Here is a 20,545-nt window from a genome sequence, read left to right as displayed (position 1 = left end):
TATAATGCCCGGCATTTACAATTGTCATCAGATTTGGAGTTTTTACGAAAATTAAAATCTAATACAATTTTTAAGAGATTCATGACAAGCTACTTCTCAAAAATCATTTAACCATTTTTTATTTAATAACAAAGTGCTGTTTTTTTTTTAATTTTTAGAAATGCCATTTTTTAAAGGTTTTTAAATTTATAAAAGAATGCATTAAATCAGTGCAAAAATAGTGTGTCCACATTTATACCTGTAAAAATTTTACTTTCGATTTTTGGCGGCCGATACTCCCTTCCCCCTTTCAAAATTTCTTTGTTTTAGGGAAAAATAAATTCCATATTTTTTCAAATAGGTTAAAATTCACTAGTACCCCTGGCTTTTGACATTATGATGGGGTCTTTAATGAAAAAAACTCTGTTTTCGGAAAAATGAAAGAAAATAAGTACATTTTATTAATTTTTCTTGTAAATTTAAGCTTGAGCGCCTCTTAGTGAATTTTTAAGGAATAGTTCACACTCAATAACTTTTAATGTTGACGCCCCCCAACCCCCTTGTATTGTGTCCAGAAATGCTCTGAAAAATGAAAAATATTAGTTTCATGTAAATAATGTTGATTAATTTCAATAATAATTTTTCTAGCTTAAATTATCATATTTCAAGATTTTCAGGATGAAAAAATTGTTTAAATGAATAAAAATTGTTTAGAAAATTTACAAATATCCTGAAAAAATTGCTTTCATAATTCGATAATTGTGTTCTGAACATGAAAAAAGAACTCGGGAAAAACGGTTTAAACGAAAAAAATTGTTCAAATAATTAATTTTCAAATATGTGAAGTTTAAAATATTATTACTAAAATTCATCAACTGTATCATTTATCCCCAAAAATGATGGCTTTTTACAGGTGAGAAAAAAATTGTTTAAACAAACAGTAATTGTTTAAAAAATAATTAGTGAAAAAATAATTTTAAATTTGAGACTTTTTTACTTATGGTTCCCGATCATTCAATTAATGTTGGATTTAAACTAATAAGGAATGGATGCGATTTAAAAATCTTTTTGACAATCTCTGGAAAATTTATGAAATGAAAAATATCATGTTTAAAATCTTGAAGACAAAAGAAATTGCAACCTCTAGCATTATTTGAAAACAATATCATTTAAAATAATACCTAATTGCATAAACAATTATGTTTTTCTACTTGAGTTATTAGCACACACTAATTAAAAAGTTTAAAATAAGTTTGAAAATTTGGAAAATCCTGATTTTAAAGGATTTTGAAGCAAATTGTAAACTAAATTTAAAAAAGGATTAAAAGAAAATCAAAAGTGGATTTTTTTTTAAATTGAGCTTAAACATTTGTTTTCGAAAAATACAAAAATTTGTTTAAATGTTTAATTCAACATTTTTTCCCTGCGTCTTACTGGGCATTATATATAATGCCTAAGCAATCTGTATAATAGAGAGTATTACATACTTTACCTGGCCTCTGTTGGGCATTATATGTATATAATGCCTAGGGAAACGAAGAAAATTAAATTAATTAGAATTGAAAATTTTTTTAAATAGATAAAAATATGGAAAAACTTAATGGAATTCGGAAAATTTGAATTCAGCTTAGAAAAATGCAAGGGAATTCAAAGGAATTCAAAAGAATTCGATTGAATTTATGAGAATTCATGGTGAGGTTAAAAGAATTTAGGATAAATTAAATAAAAACTTTTTAAAAATCTAAAAAAATCACTGAATAAAGTAGAACTGAGTAAATTTAGATGAATTCAAGTGTATTGGGAATTCAGAATGAATTCTGAAAAATAATTTCAAATTTTTGAAACTCTACTAATTTCTAATAAAAAACGTGAATAATTACTACAAAACAATTCAAATGAATTTGAAATAATTGAAAAAATCGAAAAAAATTTCAGTGATTTCAGTAAAATTTGAGTGAATTTAGAGGAATTTAGGGGAAATGACAAGGTGTAAAAAAATTCATTGAATTAAGTTTGAAATGAGTGGAAAAATTAAAGATAATTCAAAAGAATTCGATATGATGCCTACGAATTTAAGGTGATTTTCAAAGACTTCAAGCCGAATGAAAGAAAAACTTGTTGTTATAAATCGATTGAATTGAGCAGAATTGAGTGAATTTAGAATAAATTGAAACGCTACGAAATCCCCTAATTTTAGCGAATAAATTTGTTCAAATCCATTAAAATATTAAAATCCCTGAGAATTATTTAAGCTCTTGCAAATCCTTTGAAATTGTTTAAATATCTTGAAAATTCCTCGAAATCTTTTAAAAGACCCTACAATATTTAAAAGTTTTAAGGTCTTGACAATGCCAAGGAATTTGAAAAAATACCTTAAAATATTTTAAATCCTTTCACCATTTTATCAATTGATCCATAGGATCAATTCAAAAATATCTTTTTAAAATTCATTAAATTAAGTAGGTAAATTTAGTAGGATTCAAATAAGTTAAAAAAATTCAAAAGAAAATAAATTCTTTAAAATCCACTAAAATATTATTAAATCCCGCGAAATTGTATGAAATTTAGTGATATTTCCTAAAATTCTGGAAAATTTAATAAAATGCCTTGGGATCTTCAAAAAAATCCTTGCAATTATTGAAAACTTTCGTATCCTTATAAAATTTAGTGAAATATTTTTAAATATCTTAAAACCTGTAAAATCGTTCCATATATTCCGAAATTCTAGAAAATTCTTTATTGTAAAATATTTCAGTCGGCAACCTTCAAATGCTAAATTAAAATATCTGAAGCAAATTTGCTGCTAAACAGAAAGCCAAAAAGTAAGTTGAAAACTGAACATACGTATTCCACAATATTTTAATTTTGAGTTTCGAATGCCTTTTTTTTAATAATTTATAAAGTTAGAGTGTACGAATTAAAAATTAAAAAATTGTTTTCAAAATTGTATGAGATAGAAATTTTTTAACACTAATTATTTTTATTTTTATTAATTAAAATTGGCCAAATTCAATTTTGAAATTTTTTGTCAACACTTAAGATACATGCGAAGTAAGTGGAAATAAATAACCTCGACTATTTTGACCTTTCATTTCGAATTCAATTTTCGATCGAAGCGCTTCCCCGGAATTGAGAAAAAGTTAAAATAAAAAAAAAATGTTAAAAAATGCAGGGAATTTCTATAAGAAACATTTCATGTAACTATCGAGAATAATCAGGAGAGCCACAGTTTTTTTTTATCAACTTTGAGTGATTTTTTAAAGTTAAAGTCACTTTTGTTACATTTTTAAACGAAAAGATCACTTTTGTTACCTTTCTTTCATTAAATTAACCCATGGGTTAATTTACGAATTTAGGAATTTATTCACTATTAAATTCAGATTTATATCTATTTCAAAATTTTCTTGAATTATTTTGAAAATTTTTGGGGTATTTAAAAAAAATTCCTAGGAATTTTAAATATGTTTCAATAATGTGAAGAGATTTAAAAGATTTATGAACATTTTTGGTTATTTAAAAAAAAATCCTTAGCAATTTTCAAGAGTTTTTAAAAAGTTTTAAGGGATTTGAAATATTTCACGTATTTTAAAAGATTTCCAAGTATTATTGATATATTTCAATAATTTGAAGGTATTCCAAAGGATTAACGAAATTTGCGGATATTTAAAAAACTTTTAAGGAATTTTAAAGATATTTTAAAAGTTTCAAGTTATTTCAAAAGATTTCAAAGGATTATTGAATATTTTATAGAAATTTCAAGAGCTTCAAAAACTTTGAAAGGATTTCAAAAGTTTTCAAAGGATTACAATTTTTTCAATGTATTTTAAAAGATTTCAATGAATTTTTTAACTTTTAAAAATGTCAAGGAATATTTCAAAATATTTTAAAGAATTTGAAATATCTTAGGGTATTTTTAATAGATTTCAATAATTTGAAGTGAGTCCAAAGGATTTAAAAAATGTTCAGGTTTTTTTTTAATTCTAAGGTATATTTGAAAGATCTTTAAAATTTTGTAAGAGTTTTCTAAAGGTTTTAAAGGATTATTGAATAATTTAGGATATTTTAAAAAGTTTCAAGAGCTTTAAAAACATTCAAAGGATTTCAAAAGTTTTCAAAGGATTTAAAATATTTCCATGTTTAAAAGATTTTAATGCATTTTTAAAGATTTATATGAATTTTTAAAAACATTTTAAAATATCAAGGGATATTTCGAAATAAATTGAAAATATTGCATCATCTTAGGCTATGTTTAATAGATTGCAATAATTTAATGTGAATCCAGAAGATTAAAAAAATGTCGAGTATTTTTAAAATTTCTAAGGAATTTTAAAGATTTTTAAAAAGTTTTAAGGGGTTTCAGAATATATCAAAGGTTTCAAGAGCCTTAAAAACTTTCAAAGGATTGCAAAGATTGCAAAGCATTTGAAATATTTCAAGGTATTTTAAAAGATTCCAAGGAATTTTTAATAGCTTTTAAAAATGTCAAGGGATTTCAAAAGATTTTTAAGGATTTGAAATATGGTATTTTTAATAGATTTCAATCATTTGAACTGAGTCCAAATGGTTTTCAAAGATTTTAGGGTGTTTTTAAATATCATAAGGAATTTTCAAGAGCTTTAAGAAATTTTAAGGGATTTGAAATAGTTTAGGTGTTTCAAAGATATTTGAGTATTTTTAAAACTTTGAAGGAATTTCAAAGACCTTTAAAAATAGTTGTAAGGATTTGAAATATCATAGCGTATTTTTAATATATTTCAATAATTTGAATTGACCCTAAAGGATTTGAAAGATTTTAGGGTATTTTTAAATATTCCAAAGAATTCTCAAGAGTTTTAAAATGTTTTAAGGGATTTCAAAAGATTTAACATATTTTAGGGTATTCTTAAAAGTTCCAAAAATGTTCGAAAGCTTTAAAAACTTTCAAGGGTGTTTAAAAGATATCAAAGGTTATGCAATATTTTAGGGAATTAAAAAAAACATCCCAAGAAGTTTGTAATTGATTTCAATTTTTTCAAGAGTTTTTTAAGCATTTGAAAGTTTTATCGAACCTAAAGATTTTAAAGATACTCTAAAAGTCTCTCTGGGATTTTATGACATTTCCGAAAAATTAAATGAAGGTATTCTTATTAATCCTGAATTTTTTGGAATTCTCTAGAAAGTTTCGAATTTAATTGAATTCTTCTAAATTCACTTAATTTTACTCAAGTCAGTGGATTACATTTTTTCTGTATTTCTTTCCTTTAATATTGAAGTCTTTTATAATTACTTTGACTTCTTAGGCATTGTATTAAATTCTTTTAAATTCCTTTGCATTTTTCTAAACTCATTTCAAGCTTCCTGAATTCAATGAATTTTTTAATCATTTTCAGTTGTTGTCAATTCGCTTCAATTTTTGTCAGTTCACCTTTAATTTTGATGAATTTCATCGAATTCTTCTCATTTTCCTTAAATTCCTATAAATTCACTTCAATTTTGCTGAAATCAATGGCAATTACAGAAGAACATTACTCACTTATTATTGCTTATTAGTTACTTTTAGTGCATTTTTTGGGTTAATAATTAGTCATTTTTTATCGCTTTAATTTTTTTCAAGTAAATTAGGCTGTGGCAGACCTGAAGAATAATAAAAAAAGTAAATATAATTTTAAAATTGTTTTATTTCATTTCTAATAGATTCTACAATAAAAATGTTATAATATTAGAATTTTTCCCTTAAATCAGGGGAAAATATGAAATTAGTCAGGAAAAGTTAGGGAATTTTGAAAATGAAGTTTTAGGGCCATCCTGTTTGCTGAAATTGAAATTTTTCTCTTAACAGTGACATCGGAGAGAAGTTGGCACATAAACTTCTTGAATTAGAGGAAGAAAAAATGCAGCTGGAACGCGAGCGCGCTCAGGAAACCGAAGAGCAACGTCGTCAGGAGGAAACAATGCGAAAAAACGAGGAGAACATTCGCCAGCAGGAAGAAATTTTGAGGAAACAGCAGGAGGAAATCGAGAGACAGGAAGAAGCTGCAAGAGTCCAAGAAGCAAAACGTTTGGATGAGGAGAGAAAGGAGGAAGAGCTTCGAATTCAAGTCCAGGAGAAACTCAAAATTAAGGAAATCGAGGAAAAAGAGAAGAAAGCTGCAGAGGCTCGTCGACAAGAAGAAATACAGAACAAAAATTTGGTCTGTGCGACGCAGTACAACAATCAAGACGACGAATTCTCGACAGGAGTGAGCATATTTATATTAATATTCCAAATTCAGGCCTCATATGCTGCTCTCTATATTCTCTATTGTACCCTGTATTCAGTTATGGTTCCAAAAGTACCCTATTTGCAGCCCATAATGGAATTTAAAAAAAATTATAATCAAATCAGAGCTTTCAAGAATCAGAAATTTGGGAAAAATAGCGAAAATTAAGGATTTTCTGTAAGAATTAACTGCAAAAATATTCAGGGCCTATATCTATTTCTGAATTATCTTGAATTCTTTTGAAATATTCCAGTGTTTTTTCTAAAGATTCCGAGAAATTTTTCATGAATTTCAATCATTTGAAAAGATTTTTAAGATTTTTGGGTATTTTTAAAACGTGTATAATATTTTAGTATAAATAATTTTCTAGAATTTCGGAAGATATGGAATGATTTCGCAGGACATATAAGGTTTTAAAAGATGTTAAAAGATTTCACAGGATTTTGTAAATTTTTGGAGGATTTCAATGGATTTTTAAGCGCTTTTAAAGCTTTCAATGTATTTTAATACATTATCCAGGATTTCAGGAAATATCATCATAGAATTTCACGGGATTTTATAATATTTAGTGGATTTCAAATAATTTATTCACAAGAATTTACGTATTTTATGGAATTTCAAAGGGTTTTAAATATTTAGGATATAAATGTTGTAGGATATAGAATTTTTATAGAATTTCGAAAGATGTGAAACGATTTTACAGGACCTATAAGGTTTTAATATATTTTAAAAAATTTTATGGTAAGGTTTACAAGGATTTCAATGATTGTAAGAATTTTTTTAAACTTTCAAGGTATTTTGATAATTTTTTTAGGATTTCAGGAAATATCGTCATATTGTATAGAATTTTACGGGATTTAATAATATTTTATTAGATTTCTAAAAATGCATTCGAGATCAGTGACGTATTTTGTAGGATTTCAAAGATTTGAAGAATTTTAATATTAATTTTTAGAATATTTTAAGGTTATTTTTTATTCTTTGGCTTTTTCAAGAGTTTTAAAATTATGCAAGGAATCTCAAAAGATTTTATTTCTAATTCTTTTGAATTTTTTGTTGTCATTAGTCACTTTTTTTGTTAGAAATTAATAGGGTTTTAAAGATTTAAACAGAGTTTCAAATATTTTGTGCAACTTATTTGGAATTTGCCCTGAATTCGTATTAATTTATCCTAAATTCTTTAGAATGTTTGCAAATTTACTCAATTCTACCTAATTCAGTGAATTGTTAGAAACTTTTTATTTAATTCATCTGGAAGTTTTTAAAAATCACCTTTAATTCTTAGGCATTTCATCAAATTCAATTTGAATTCTCTTTAATTTTTCTAAACTCATTTGAAAGTTACTTAATTCAATTAATTTTTTTATATTTTTGAATTGTTTTCAATTCACTTTGTGGCTTTTTCAATTCAGCTTCATTTTTTACGAATTTCATCGAATTCTTCTAAATTCCCTTGATTTCTTATAAATTCATTCAGATTTCATTTAAAACAATGACATTTTTCCGATTTTAAAAATTATTTCCAATTCGTTTGCATTTTTTTTTGTTTTAAATAAGAAAGGTTTGAAAGGTTTTAAGATATTTGAAATTATTTTTTCGAATTTACCTTGAATTCTTATTGATTGACCCTGAATTCTTTTTAATTCTTTGGAATTCTCTTGAATTTTTCTAAATTGAATTCTATTAAATTCACTTAATTCCATTTGATTCAATGCATTTTTTTAAATTTTGAGTTTTTATTTAATTGATCGTAAATTCTTTCAATCTCACCTTACATTCTTATCCATTTAATCAATTTCTTTTAAATTCCCTTGAATTTATATAAGTACTTTTCAAATTTACTGAATTCAATTCATTTTTTATATTTTAAAATTCTTCTTAATTTATTTGAATTTTTAAAATTCACCTTGAATTTTTATGAATTTCATCGAATTCTTGTCGCTTACCTTAAATTACTCTAAATTCATTCCAATTTTACGAAAATAAATGGTACTTTTTAAATTTATTCCAATCCATTTGAATTCCTTTGACTTTAACTGTTTTGGAGCTTGACAGGAAGTATACTTTGGTCCCTATATTTTATTCCATAAGGAGTACTCCTTATGGAATAAAATATAGGGACCAAAGCTCCAAAACAGTTAAAGACAAAAGAATTGAAATGGATTGGAATAAATTTAAAAAGTACCATTTATTTTCGTCTGCCATTTTTTTCGGAGAGATTAAAGGAATCTCGAATTTATATGTAATTTTCTTCCGAAAATGTAGGACGTGCTGCGAGTTGAGAGAGAACTCCTCCAACTGGAACAGGAGGAGCTTCAACGGAAGCGAAGCAATTTGGCTTATCGAGAACAGAAGCAGCAGCAATTGGCTCAACAACTCGAGGAGCAGTGGAAATCTTTGCAGGATGTTGCTAATGGATCTCCGAGAAATTTCCAACAGTACAAACTCCAAACTCCTCTGAATTACAGATCTTCGATGCCTAATCTTCAGATGCAGGATGTTCAAAGAAGAAGACCTCCACCGCCTCCAATTCCTCCAGCGAAACCTTTGAGAATGGTTGAACAAAGACAGAGGGATGTTACTATCAGGTAAGAAGACTTGTCCTTTTTGAGACATGAAACAGAATCCTGAATTGCATGTGTCTTCATATAAACCAGGGGTCTCCAAAGGTAGATTCTGTATCTACTAGCGATCCTGGGCTAATAGGTCGGATCTACTCATTGGCCCAGAACTGTCAAAACCCTTTATCTGAATTGAGCCTCTGGGAACCCTTAAACTCGAGACCCTTGTTTATATTCGAAACTTTACGCTAAAATTGAGAATTATGAAATAAAATAATCACAATTTAAATTCTCTAAAATTTGCTTTGTTTATAAATAATTCAAAATTTACTTTTCAAATTAAATTAAAAAGTAGAAAAAAATTCACGCGCCCTTGAGTTTCTATTACCTAATATTAAAAACATAATCAATTTTAAGATCCGTAATAACAAATTTTTCAATATTAAAAGTTAAAAAAATTGTTGAATGGACTTAAATAATTGATTATATTATTATATCTAACAGATACAAAATATAAATAAGTTACAATTTTTACGATCTGTTAATACAATTGCAAAGAATTTTCCGCTTCAGTTGCAAAAACGTTTTTCAAAACTTGTCTATTAAAAAATAAAAACTGCTTTTTATTTCAAAAGTTTTTTCGAATAATTCAATTTTTTTTAAGGTTTATAATTAAAAAATTTACATTTTGAGAGGTAAAAATGACGAAAAATTAATTTTTTATGTTAGACAAATTTGTGGCATCAATTTTAATTTTTTTTAACCTTAATAAACATTTTAAATTCTACAATTTAAGAAGTTTTGACTTTGAAACGTCTAATTTACTTTAAAGTGGTGTCAAATTAAAAATTACTTTTATTTAAAATCGTTAATGCAATTTCAATTGCTTTGAAGGCAGATTCTCGATTTGAGAAAAAAAACTGTTAAATTTTGAACACCCTGAATTATTTTTGACCACTTATTTTTATTATTATTAGTATTTTTTAATTATTTAGTATTATTATCGTCGAAAACCTTTATTTTTGAACAATTATCGGCAATTGCTTAGTTCATATATTTTGTATTTCAAGCTCTGTAAAGTTATACGAGAAAAAGGGTTCTCCGAGCCCTTCCAATTGGGATTTTTTTTTCAAAGGGGTCATAAATTTCCTTTAAGTTTCCTGTCGAAAAAAAATTGGTAGATCTTGAAAATTGAACATTGGTAGATCATGCTGCACCTGTGGATTGTGGAGACCCCTGATATAAACAATAAATGGTAAATAATAAAAATAATAAATAATGAATACAGGTATAAAATTGATATTGTCAAAGATTTCACAAAGATTGAAATAATTTCACAAATATTACCAAATATTTTAAAAATATTTAAAATAGTTTGCAAAGATTTCTAAAGATTTCAGACAGATTTTACAAAGATGTGAATAATTTTTGAAATATTTCAAATATTTCAAACGATTTCAAATAATTCGCAAAAATTTCGGAGAGATTTAAGAGTTTTCTTAAAGACTTCTATTATTGTACAAAGATTTCCGATAGATTTAAAAGATTGCACAAAGATTTCAATTATTTTCGAAGATTTAACAAAGGTTTTAATGATTCCCCAAAGATTTCACAAATATGTCGATAATTTCACAAATATTTCCAAAGATTCTCAAACATTTTAAAGAGATTTTAATGATTTGCCACCGATTTCTAAATCTTTACAAATATTTCGTAAAGATATTGAATAGATTTAATCAAAGATTTTACAAAAAGTTCAATTGTTTTACAAAGATTTGAATGATTTCCCAAATATTTCCAAGATTTTAGGTTGATTAAACAAATTTCCCAAAGATTTCACGAAGATTTTAGGTTGATTTAAAATATTTCACAAAGATATCACAAATATTTCAATGATCTCTCAAAGATTTCAAATATTTCGGATAGATTGAAAATATTTTTTATAAAGAGTTCAATGATTTTCCACAATTTCATAAATATTTTAATAATTTCTCAAATTTTACTAAATAATTCAAAAATATATCTAATATTTTACAAAGATTTCAACTATTTCGGATAGATTGAAAATATTTTTTATAAAGAGTTGAATGATTTTTCAAGATTTCACAAAGATTTTAATAATTTCTAATATTTCACAAAGATTTCAAATATTGCAAACGATCGGACGAATTTATTCTTTTAATTTCAGAGAATGGGGCAAATTAATACTTTACCCCTCACCTGGGATAAAGTTTCACCTGAAATTGTGGGGTAATTGTTAAATTTCTAGAAATAGTTTTATATTGCTGCATTTAACTACTTTCTTATTAACACGTTTGTTTTTTTTGTTGGAAACTAATTTTTTTAACTGAAATTGTCTCTTTTTTTTTGTAGAAAAATATTTTTTTTATTTAAAATATAACTACTTTTTTGAATATTCATCACTTTTCTTATAAATAAATATGTTTTGTATAACAAATTTAATGATTCAATTCCTGGTTGAAAAGTTATTTTTTTTCATTGAAAATTCAACTATTCGGCTGAAAACTCATGCGTTTTGTTAAAAATTCGCCCTTTTTGGTGGAAAATTTATCTTGTTCGTTGGAAATTCATCTTCTCACTTGAAAATCTAACATTTTAGTGGAAATTCGTCTTCTCATTTGTATGGAAAATCTTTTGCAGTTAAAAATTGAACTATGTTTTTGAAAATTAATTTTTTCTTTGTCGAAAATTAATTTTTTTAATTGAAAATTTAACTATTTTGTTGAAAATTCATCTCTTTGGTTGAAACTCAATATTTTGCACTAAAAATTTACGATTAAATTTTTGGATGAGAATTTATCTTTTTCAAATTAAAATTCATGTATTTTGTTAAAAGTTCGTCTTTTTGTTAGAAAATTAAATTTCGTGGCTGTAAATGCAGCTTTTCGGTTTAAAATTCAACTGTTTCAATTGAAAATTTACCATTAGAGTTGAAAAATCACTGCTTTGTTTGTAAATTTAACTACTGTATGGAAAATTCGTTTTTTTTGTTCTTGAAAATTAATGTTTTTAATTAAAAATCTGAGTCTACCCATTATGGTTTAACTATCTCAGTTCAAAATTTAACTAGTCTTATTATGTTTGAAATTCTTTTTTTTAAAATTTTTTTAACTGAATACTTAATTTAACTATCCCTGTTGATTATTCCATCGTTTTATTTGAAAATTCATTTCTTTCAATGGAATTTAATATTTTGCATTAAACATGTCATGACTCAATTTTTCAATGAAAATGTATCTTTTTATTAGAAAATTCGTCTTTTTGGTAGAAGGTTAATCGTCTTGGTTGAAAATTCAGCTTTTTGGTTTAAAATTTAACTATTCAAGTTAAAGATACAACATAGTAGTTAAAAGGACATTACTTTGGTTGAAAATGTAACTATTTTGTTGCAAATTCATTTTTTTTAAACTAAAAATCCAACTATTCCATTCATGGTTCATGAATGGTTCATGGTTTGGAAGAAAATGCAACGTCTTGGTTGAATATTGAAATATTTCAGTTGAAATCACAAGAGTTTAGTTAAAAATTCTCCTTGTTGTTACAAATATTACCTATTTTGCTGAAAATTAGTTTTTCGTTGTTGTTTTAAAATTAAGTTTGTTAAATAAAAATGTAAATGTTCGTAGTAGTAGTAGTATTATTAATTTATTGACTTAATTGTGGGTAATAATATATTCAAGAATGCCTTGTAATACAATCTGTGAACGCTTTCTAAATTAAACTTTTCTAAATTAATAAAGTTACTTTCAGAAATGAAAAAACAGTGCATTTAATTTTGTGTATAAATAGTTCTATTTTTACACATTCAGATATTTACATAGACTGAAAAAATACATTATTTATAATAAACTAATGGCTGCCTTTAATGAGAATATATACTCGGAGAAATGTTGAGATCCCTGCAAAAAACCCTGGAATTGTCAGGGAATTTTTTCTTTCCAGGATTTAAGTAGACACCCTGTTTCACCACATTCAATTAAAAGGCTATTTATTCTCGTTTTGCACCGACAAAAGAATCCCAACAACAGGAAATTTACCCACTCTAGTTTCCGCCGAGCCCATTTTGCTTTGTTCAATATCTTGCGCAACAGTCGAGAGATAAAGTGCCTTGTGCTAAAAAATACGACATTATTTGTTAAATGGCACAACATGCGATCGATTTGAGTGACTTTGTGAAGATAGATTGACGTTAAACTTGGTGTGTTTCTCTATGAGCAGGAACAGCAGAGTTCCTTCGGCGGATTCGATTCCGCAACAGGTTGATGCGTCCATGCGTCACAGCGCTTCGGCGACGATGTTGGCGAATCATGGTGGTCAGCAGATGACAAGGCAGACTTTGCAAGCCTTGAGCGCAGTTCCTCGTCCACGAATCGTTCAGGGTGATCAGTGGGTCCAGAGAAGGAAAAGCGACGTGCCGCGAGGTGCGCAGGATTACAACTACCAACACTGGCTCATTCAGGTGAGACTTTTTGATTATTATTTAATTTCAGAGTGTCCAGGGTGGAGATGTGGCCGGAAAACCAGGAATTTAATTAACGAACCGGGAATTCACGTCAGATCGCAGTAAAATTCAAGCTTTCATTATTTAAATAATTTTTGTCAATTTAAAAAAGTTATTTCTACTTTATCAAAAGTCGTAGGGCATCTAAGTGCGTTTATTAGGTTACGGATTCATTTACTTATTTAAGAATTTAACTGATTGGTTGAAAGTTAAACTCATTTAATAAAAATTAATTTGTTTGATTTTTGAAGAATCGTCATTATAATTGAAAATTCATCTCCGGTTGAAAATGCAACTACTGTGTTAAAAATAAATTTTTTTTATCTACAAATTTAACTATTCCAGTAGAAAATTGAACTATTTTGTTGAAAATACATGTTTTTTTTGTGAAGAATTAGATTTTAAAAAGGAAAAATTAAAATATTCTATTCTTGGTTTAAAAACATATTTTCTCCCTCTCTTTTGAATTGTTATTTTTGTCTCTAATAAGCCGAAAAGTAAGGTAGTTTGGAAGTTGGTTTTCTTAACCCTCTCAGCCTAGACTTCAATATCACTGGTTCAGATGAACTAATCGGGATTTTAATTTCTTAAACTATAGCTGAAAGTCTCACAAAAATGAATAAACTATATAGCGAGCCGAAAATAACGTCCGGGTATAATAAACCCAGTATAAGCTGTGAGGGTTAATTGTAAACTTTATTCATGCTTTCTTAGCATTCACATTTTTTTCATAAGAAAATAGATTTTTGTTCGATCTTAAATTAAAAATTCATCTTTTTTTTAAGGAAATTTAAACTATTTGGCTAAAAATTGACATTTTTTACTTGAAAATTAACTATTTTTTCGAAATTTGATGTACCTTGTGGAAAATTCGTCTTTTTGATTGAAAATTCCTCTTTTTCTTACAAATTTCAACTATCCCAGTAGAAAATTCATCATTTTAATCGAAAATTTATCTTTTTGCTTGAAAATGTACCATTTTGGTGGAAATTCGTTTTCTCTCGTGACTGAAAAATCTTGTATGGTTAAAATTGAACTATTTGGTTGAAAATTCGTTTTTTCTTCGTTAAAAACTAATTTTTTCAGCTGAAAATTTAACTATTTTGTTGAAAATTGATCTGTTTCGCTGTTTCCTTTTTTTGTTGAAATTTTTTTTCTTTTTGGTTGAAAATTTTTTTTATTAACTGAAAATATAACTATTCCAATTAAATGTTCCATCATTTTAGTTGAAAAATCATTTCTTTTTCTGATAATTTATTTTTTAACTGAAAAGTTAACTAATTTTTTATTAAAACATTATAATTTTTATTTAAAAATTCATGTATTCTGTTAAAAATTCGTCTTTTTGGTTTCCAATTCAAATATCAGTTTGGTAATAACTTAATTGAAAATTCATGTCTTTGTTGAAAAATCGTCTTTTTGGTTGAAAATTAATCCTCTTGCTTGAAAAATTTTCTTTTTTGTTACAAGTTTAAGTAATCTAGCGAACTATTAGTAATTTTAGATGAAAATTCATCTTCTCGGTTAAAAACGATACTACTTGGTTAAAATTTAAACTCTGTAGTTGAAAGTGCATCTTTTTGGTTTAAAATGCATCTATTTAAATTCAAGTCTCGTCATTTTAGTTCAAAACTCATCACTTTGATTGGAAATTATTTTTTTTGTTCAAAATTAATATTGTAAACTGAAAATTAAACTATTTTATTTTTGTTTGAAAACTGATATTTTTTAGTTGAATATTAAATTTTTTGCTTGTTAAAAAATAAATTTCTTTATTTCAAAATTCAAGTCTTTGGTTGAAAATTGATTTATTTTCTTGAGATTCATTTTTTTGGTAGAAACTAATCTTAATGGTTGAAATCAAGATTTTTAGTTAAAAATTTTGATATTCCAGCTAAAGATTCCTCATTTTAGTCGGAAATTTACCTTTTTAGTTTAAAATACAACTAATCCAGTTGAAGATTGATCATTATCGTTGAAAATGCATCAATTTTTGATTGGAAATTGATATTTTTTTAAACAAAATATTCGTGTATTTTGATAAAAAGTCGTCTTTTTTTTGTGAAAAATTAATTTTTTAGTTTGAAAATTCAAATTTTTAGTTAAAGATTCAAACATTTTCAGCTGAAAATTAATCTGTTTAAGTTGAAAAATCATCTTTTTGGTTGACAATAAATCTATTTGGTTCAAAGTTAAATTCTTCAGCGAAAAAATCATCTTTTTGGCTTAAAAATCATCTATTCCAGAAGAAGATTCATTATTTTATTTTAAAATTCATCTCTTTCAGTTAAAAATTAAACTATTTTGTTAAAAAGTTATCCATCATGTTAAAAATGCAATATTTTTACTTTACAAATTTGAACAATTTTAATTAAACTCAATATAGTGCCCACATTAATTTTATCTAAATATGCACTGAATTTTTTTGAAATGAATTTGTTTGAATTATTATTCAGAGTTATGAATTTCAGAAATAAATTCGGAAAATGATTAATTTTTTGTATTATTTAATTATTTAATGATGCTTTAGCCTATTATATTTAAGAAAATGTTGTAACATAATTTATCGTTTGGAAATTACGAAATATTTGAATGGCTTCATAACATAAAAATTACACCTGGAGAAAACCTGGAATCGTCAGGGAATTTTTTTCCAGGATTCGAGTAGACACCTTGAATTTTTTTCTTTACTATTCTTTCTATTTATTTGTTGTAGTTTTATTTTTTAAATTTAAGTTGTAGAGAGCTTTTTTTATTTAGACGTTGTTTTTTTATTGTTATTTTTAGGAGGCGGAGCAGAGGAGGATCAGTGAGAAAAATCAACGTTCGCCAGTTCGAAAACAACAACACGCCACAGGAACTTCTGTGCCATATACAGCTTCACCTCCAAGGTCGGACAGTAAACCTTTACCAGATTCGATCATTCAGACAATAACGCAAAGAGTGCAAGCGAGAGCGCAGGAAAAACCTCTTCCACCTAGGCGAAGGTAGAATAAAAATTTTAAAAAACACACACATTTGACAGTAAAAATCAATTATTTTTTATTTAAAAGGCTAAAATTGAATTTATTATCTGTACGTTTGAAATTGTTGGGCTTAGGTGTATTTTTTTCTCCTTAAAATTTCAGGCTTCGAAGAATATTTTGCAACTCCTTCGAAAATAATGAAACTGAAGACACTGTTTTCATTGTTTCTTATCAATTAACAAAGTGGTTTAACTGTCGACCGAGTAGTTAAATTTTTAACGAAAAAATATTAATTCTGAACGAAAACAGATTAGTTTTTAATCAAATAGACATATTCTAAACTAAAAATATTAAATTTTTACAAAACAGTTGTATTTTCAACATAGAAGATTAAATTTCTATGAAAAAAGATGAAATTTTCACCAAATACATGAATTTTTAACCAAATAGTTGAATTTTTTACGAAAAAGTATGAATTCTCAACAAAAAATCTAATAGTTGAAAGTAAAAATTTTTTAAACCAACATAATAGTAGATTTTAACCAAGAAAATTATTTTTCAATGGAAGAAAACTAATTTTTGTATAAAAAAGTTTAATTTCGCATCAAATAGCTGATTTTCCAAGCCAAAGGAATACATTTTCTACAAAAAAAGTTCAATTTTTAATCCGAAAATTCTGAATTTTCAACAATAAAGTTAATTTCTAATCAATCAGTTGAATTTTCAACTAAAATTATGTATCTTCGAAGAAAAAAAATTAAATTTAAAGAAAGTAGCTCAACTTTCAATTAAGAAGTTGAATTTCCAAAATAAACAGATGGATTTTGAACGAAAAATGTAATAGATAATAACAATAAAAAATATTTGGATTTTGAAAACGAAAACATTAGGATTTTAACAACAAAAACGAATTTTAAAACACCTGAATCTTCAACTAAAACAGTATAATCTTCAACCAAACACTTACATTTTAAACCAATTTTCTACATTTTTCTACTATAATGTTGAATTTTCATACTGAAGATGTGAATTTTCAACAAAAAAGTTAATTTTGTACTAAAACAGATTAATTTCTATTCAAAAAGTTGCATTTTTAAACGAAAAAGTGCAATTTCTACAGAAAGAGATGAATTTTCAACCAAAAACATTTTTTATTCAAGAAATATAAAAAAATTGCTATCAAATTATGAAATTTACCTGCTAAAAAAGACGGATTTTCAAACAAGAGTGGAATTTTCTACCAACGAGTGTAAAATTATACCAAAAATTTTGATTGCCAAGAATGTTTTTCTTGATTTTGTATCTGGGTTATCTCACATCTATTTTCTGATAAAAAAATCGTTGCTTCAACCGTTTTTGAAAAAATCCATTTTTAATTTAAAAAACGCGAAATTTCCAGTTCTTTTTGAACAATTATTAATTGGAAAAGTGTTTAGAAAAATACACCCTTAATTTATTTTAATTTCTTAAATAAAGCCTGATTTTAAATAAATCAAGTTGTTTAAAAGTAAGGTAATAAAGTAATTGTTCTATCCATTTTTAAAATGCACGATTTTTCTTTCCTAACTTTTTTTTCATATCGAGCTTCGTTTTCGAGTAAAACTGGAAATTTCAATTTTTAAAAATTAAACATATATTCGTTTGAAAACTGCCCAAACAATGATTCTTTATCGGAAAAAAGTTGTCAGGCATCCAGATATAAAATGCAGATTTTTGCAAACGCAGAAGTTTTTGGTGCAATTTCATTTGCTAATTTGTCGAGATTTACATTGTTTAGCATTTTTAAATGTTTGATTTTTCTACATTAAAAGACCAATCAAGATATGGTCAAATTTGAGGTAAAAAGTCTAAGTTTGTAAGATAATTGACCTAGAATGAGGCTTAAACTTTTTTTTTAATTATTTGCAATTCAAGATTTTTTAAGACAAGAATTCTCTGTAGATTTTTTTTTGTACTTGACGGAACTTTTCAACAGTGGATATAAATTTTGATTCAAGGCTAGAGCAAAGTTCAAGTCAAGAACTTCCCCAGAAGCAATACGTAATGCAGTCCCAAAAAGTCCATCAATCGAGCAGGGTCGAGTCTCAAGAAAAGATGTTAAGCGTCTCTGGTAAAAAGAAATGCTCCCACTGCGGTGATGAGTTAGGTAAGTTTAATCAAACTAAAAGTAAATTCATTAATATTATAATTATAAATTGCCAAAGACCAATTATTTCTTTCTATCATGGTAGCCGTAAAGCTTAATTTTCAAAATTCCCTGAATTTTTCATGATTTTTTCCAGCCGTATTGTTCATTTTTCATTACCGCTAATATACAAAGACCAGAATTTTAATCTTGTAAGATTTTTAACATAGAGCCTTTCATAAACGGAATACAAACATTTAAAATTGTTTAACTTATTTATTTTAATCAAAAAGCATAATAATTTTACCATAAAAGGTGAATTTCCATTCCAAAAGGACCAATTTTCAAGAAAATAGTTTAATTTTCAACGAAATAATTACATTTTTACAAAATTAGTTCAACTTTCAACCAAATTGTTGAATTTTCTACCTAAAAAGATCTTAAATGGTCGAATTTTCAATAAAGCAGATTAAACTTCAACAAAAAAAGTTGAATTTTCAACGAAAAATATAATATTTCCTATTTCTACAAGAAAGATTTTTCAACAAAATAGGTGAATTTTCAACTAAAAAGATAATATGCTAATAGATAAAATTAGTTGTCAATAAAAAAAAAGTAATTTAACACAAAAAAGTCACTTGTCAAGCAAAGAGATGAATTTCCAACTAAAATCGTGAATCTGCAACTCAAAAACTGAATTCTTAAAAATGTAGTTCAACCTATAACCAAGGACAGATTTTCAACCAAAAAAACTAATTTTATACAAAAAAATTGAATTTTTAACATCCAAATATTAATTTTCTATTAAAAAGACGATTTTTCAACAAAATAGTGTAATTTTTAATCAGCGAGATAAATTTTTAACTATAATGATGAATCTTCAAGAAAAACGGAATTTTTAACAAAGTAGTTCAACTTTTAAACCTAAAAGTTGAATTTTTCAACCAAATAGACGAATTTTCATAAAATAAAGATTTTTCACTCAAGAAAATAGTTCATTCGAAAAAAGAGGAAATCTCGACCAAGAAGATTTATTTTCTACCAAAAGAGACGAATTTTTTAACTAACATAATTTTTCAACCATTTTTTTGTGTGTAATAAAGTGGTTCGACCTTTACCTAAGTAGTTGAATTTCTCATTTAAAAAAAAATCAAGTTTCAGCTAAAACTGGAAGTTAAATTTTTCAATAGAAAAAATTATTTGTTAACAAAAAAAAGTAATTTTATTCAAAATAGTCCATTTTCGATAAATTAGTCGATTTTAAACCAGATATGAATTTTAAACTAAAAAAATAAATAACTAAAACAATGAATTTGAACAAAGTAGTTGCACTTTTAACAAAACAAAACAAAAAAATACAAATTTTCAACCAAAAAGATGAACTTTGAACAATTTGATTTAATTTTCAAACAAAAGTTACAACGAAATAGAGATGAATTATAAACTATAATGGTGAATCTGTAAAAGTTGTATTTTTAACCAATACAGATTTTAGTTGAATTTTCAACACCAAAGTGTGCATTATCAACAAAAAATTTATTTTTATACCAGAATAATTCAATTTTTAACCCAAAAAGAAAAATTGTCATCAAAATAGTTGAATTTTCTACTAAATAATAGTTTTTTAAAATAAAAATACGAAGATACTGATACAAAAGAAATATAGATACAAGGGAAATTAATGCCTAACAAGAATATGGTATAAAACAATTAAAAATGGAAATTGAAAGATCTCAAATTTATTTTCCTTGACAGATATTTAAAGTGCCTCTTATAAAAATTCCCTAACTTATCCAACCAAAAAGGTCTTTTTAAATAATTGTTGAATTTTCAACGAAAAAATGTTGTTGCCAATGATGACGAATCAGAGGTCCCAAGCGAAAATTTAATTTTTAACTCGAGTTATATGCAAAAATCAGGATGGCTGCTGGACCGGGAAATCAAGAAATAATTGGAAAAACCCGGGAAATGACAGTGAATTTATTTTTTGGTCGGGAATTTTACAAAATTTTTAGAAGAAAAATCTGTGCATCTTCGATTTCAAAAGTTTTAAAAATAATTTGTTGAATTTTTATTTTTCCAATTCTGCTATAATTTAGTTTACAACGCGTAATTCGACAATCTTTTACATACAAATTTTTCCATTTTTATTT

General features: G+C 25.9%; 1 protein-coding gene across 4 annotated transcripts in view; it reads left to right on the top strand.

The window, feature by feature from the left end:
* Nucleotides 1-20,545, top strand: part of LOC117176113 (golgin subfamily A member 6-like protein 22) — a 251,380-nt gene that overhangs the window by 222,689 nt on the left and 8,146 nt on the right. For 3 of the 4 annotated variants that reach the window (XM_033366169.1, XM_033366166.1, XM_033366167.1), the window contains 5 exons: nucleotides 5,798-6,197; nucleotides 8,484-8,806; nucleotides 13,016-13,259; nucleotides 16,089-16,288; nucleotides 18,265-18,413. In XM_033366169.1, the coding sequence (XP_033222060.1) occupies nucleotides 5,798-6,197; nucleotides 8,484-8,806; nucleotides 13,016-13,259; nucleotides 16,089-16,288; nucleotides 18,265-18,413 (1,316 nt within the window). The remainder of the gene's footprint in view (nucleotides 1-5,797; nucleotides 6,198-8,483; nucleotides 8,807-13,015; nucleotides 13,260-16,088; nucleotides 16,289-18,264; nucleotides 18,414-20,545) is intronic. The other variant, XM_033366168.1, reaches the window with a different exon arrangement.

Source organism: Belonocnema kinseyi, chromosome 7, assembly GCF_010883055.1.
Source record: "Belonocnema kinseyi isolate 2016_QV_RU_SX_M_011 chromosome 7, B_treatae_v1, whole genome shotgun sequence".
NCBI lineage: Eukaryota > Metazoa > Arthropoda > Insecta > Hymenoptera > Cynipidae > Belonocnema > Belonocnema kinseyi.
Note: the sequence above shows the minus strand (reverse complement) of the source record. Positions and strands in the feature narration are given on the sequence as shown.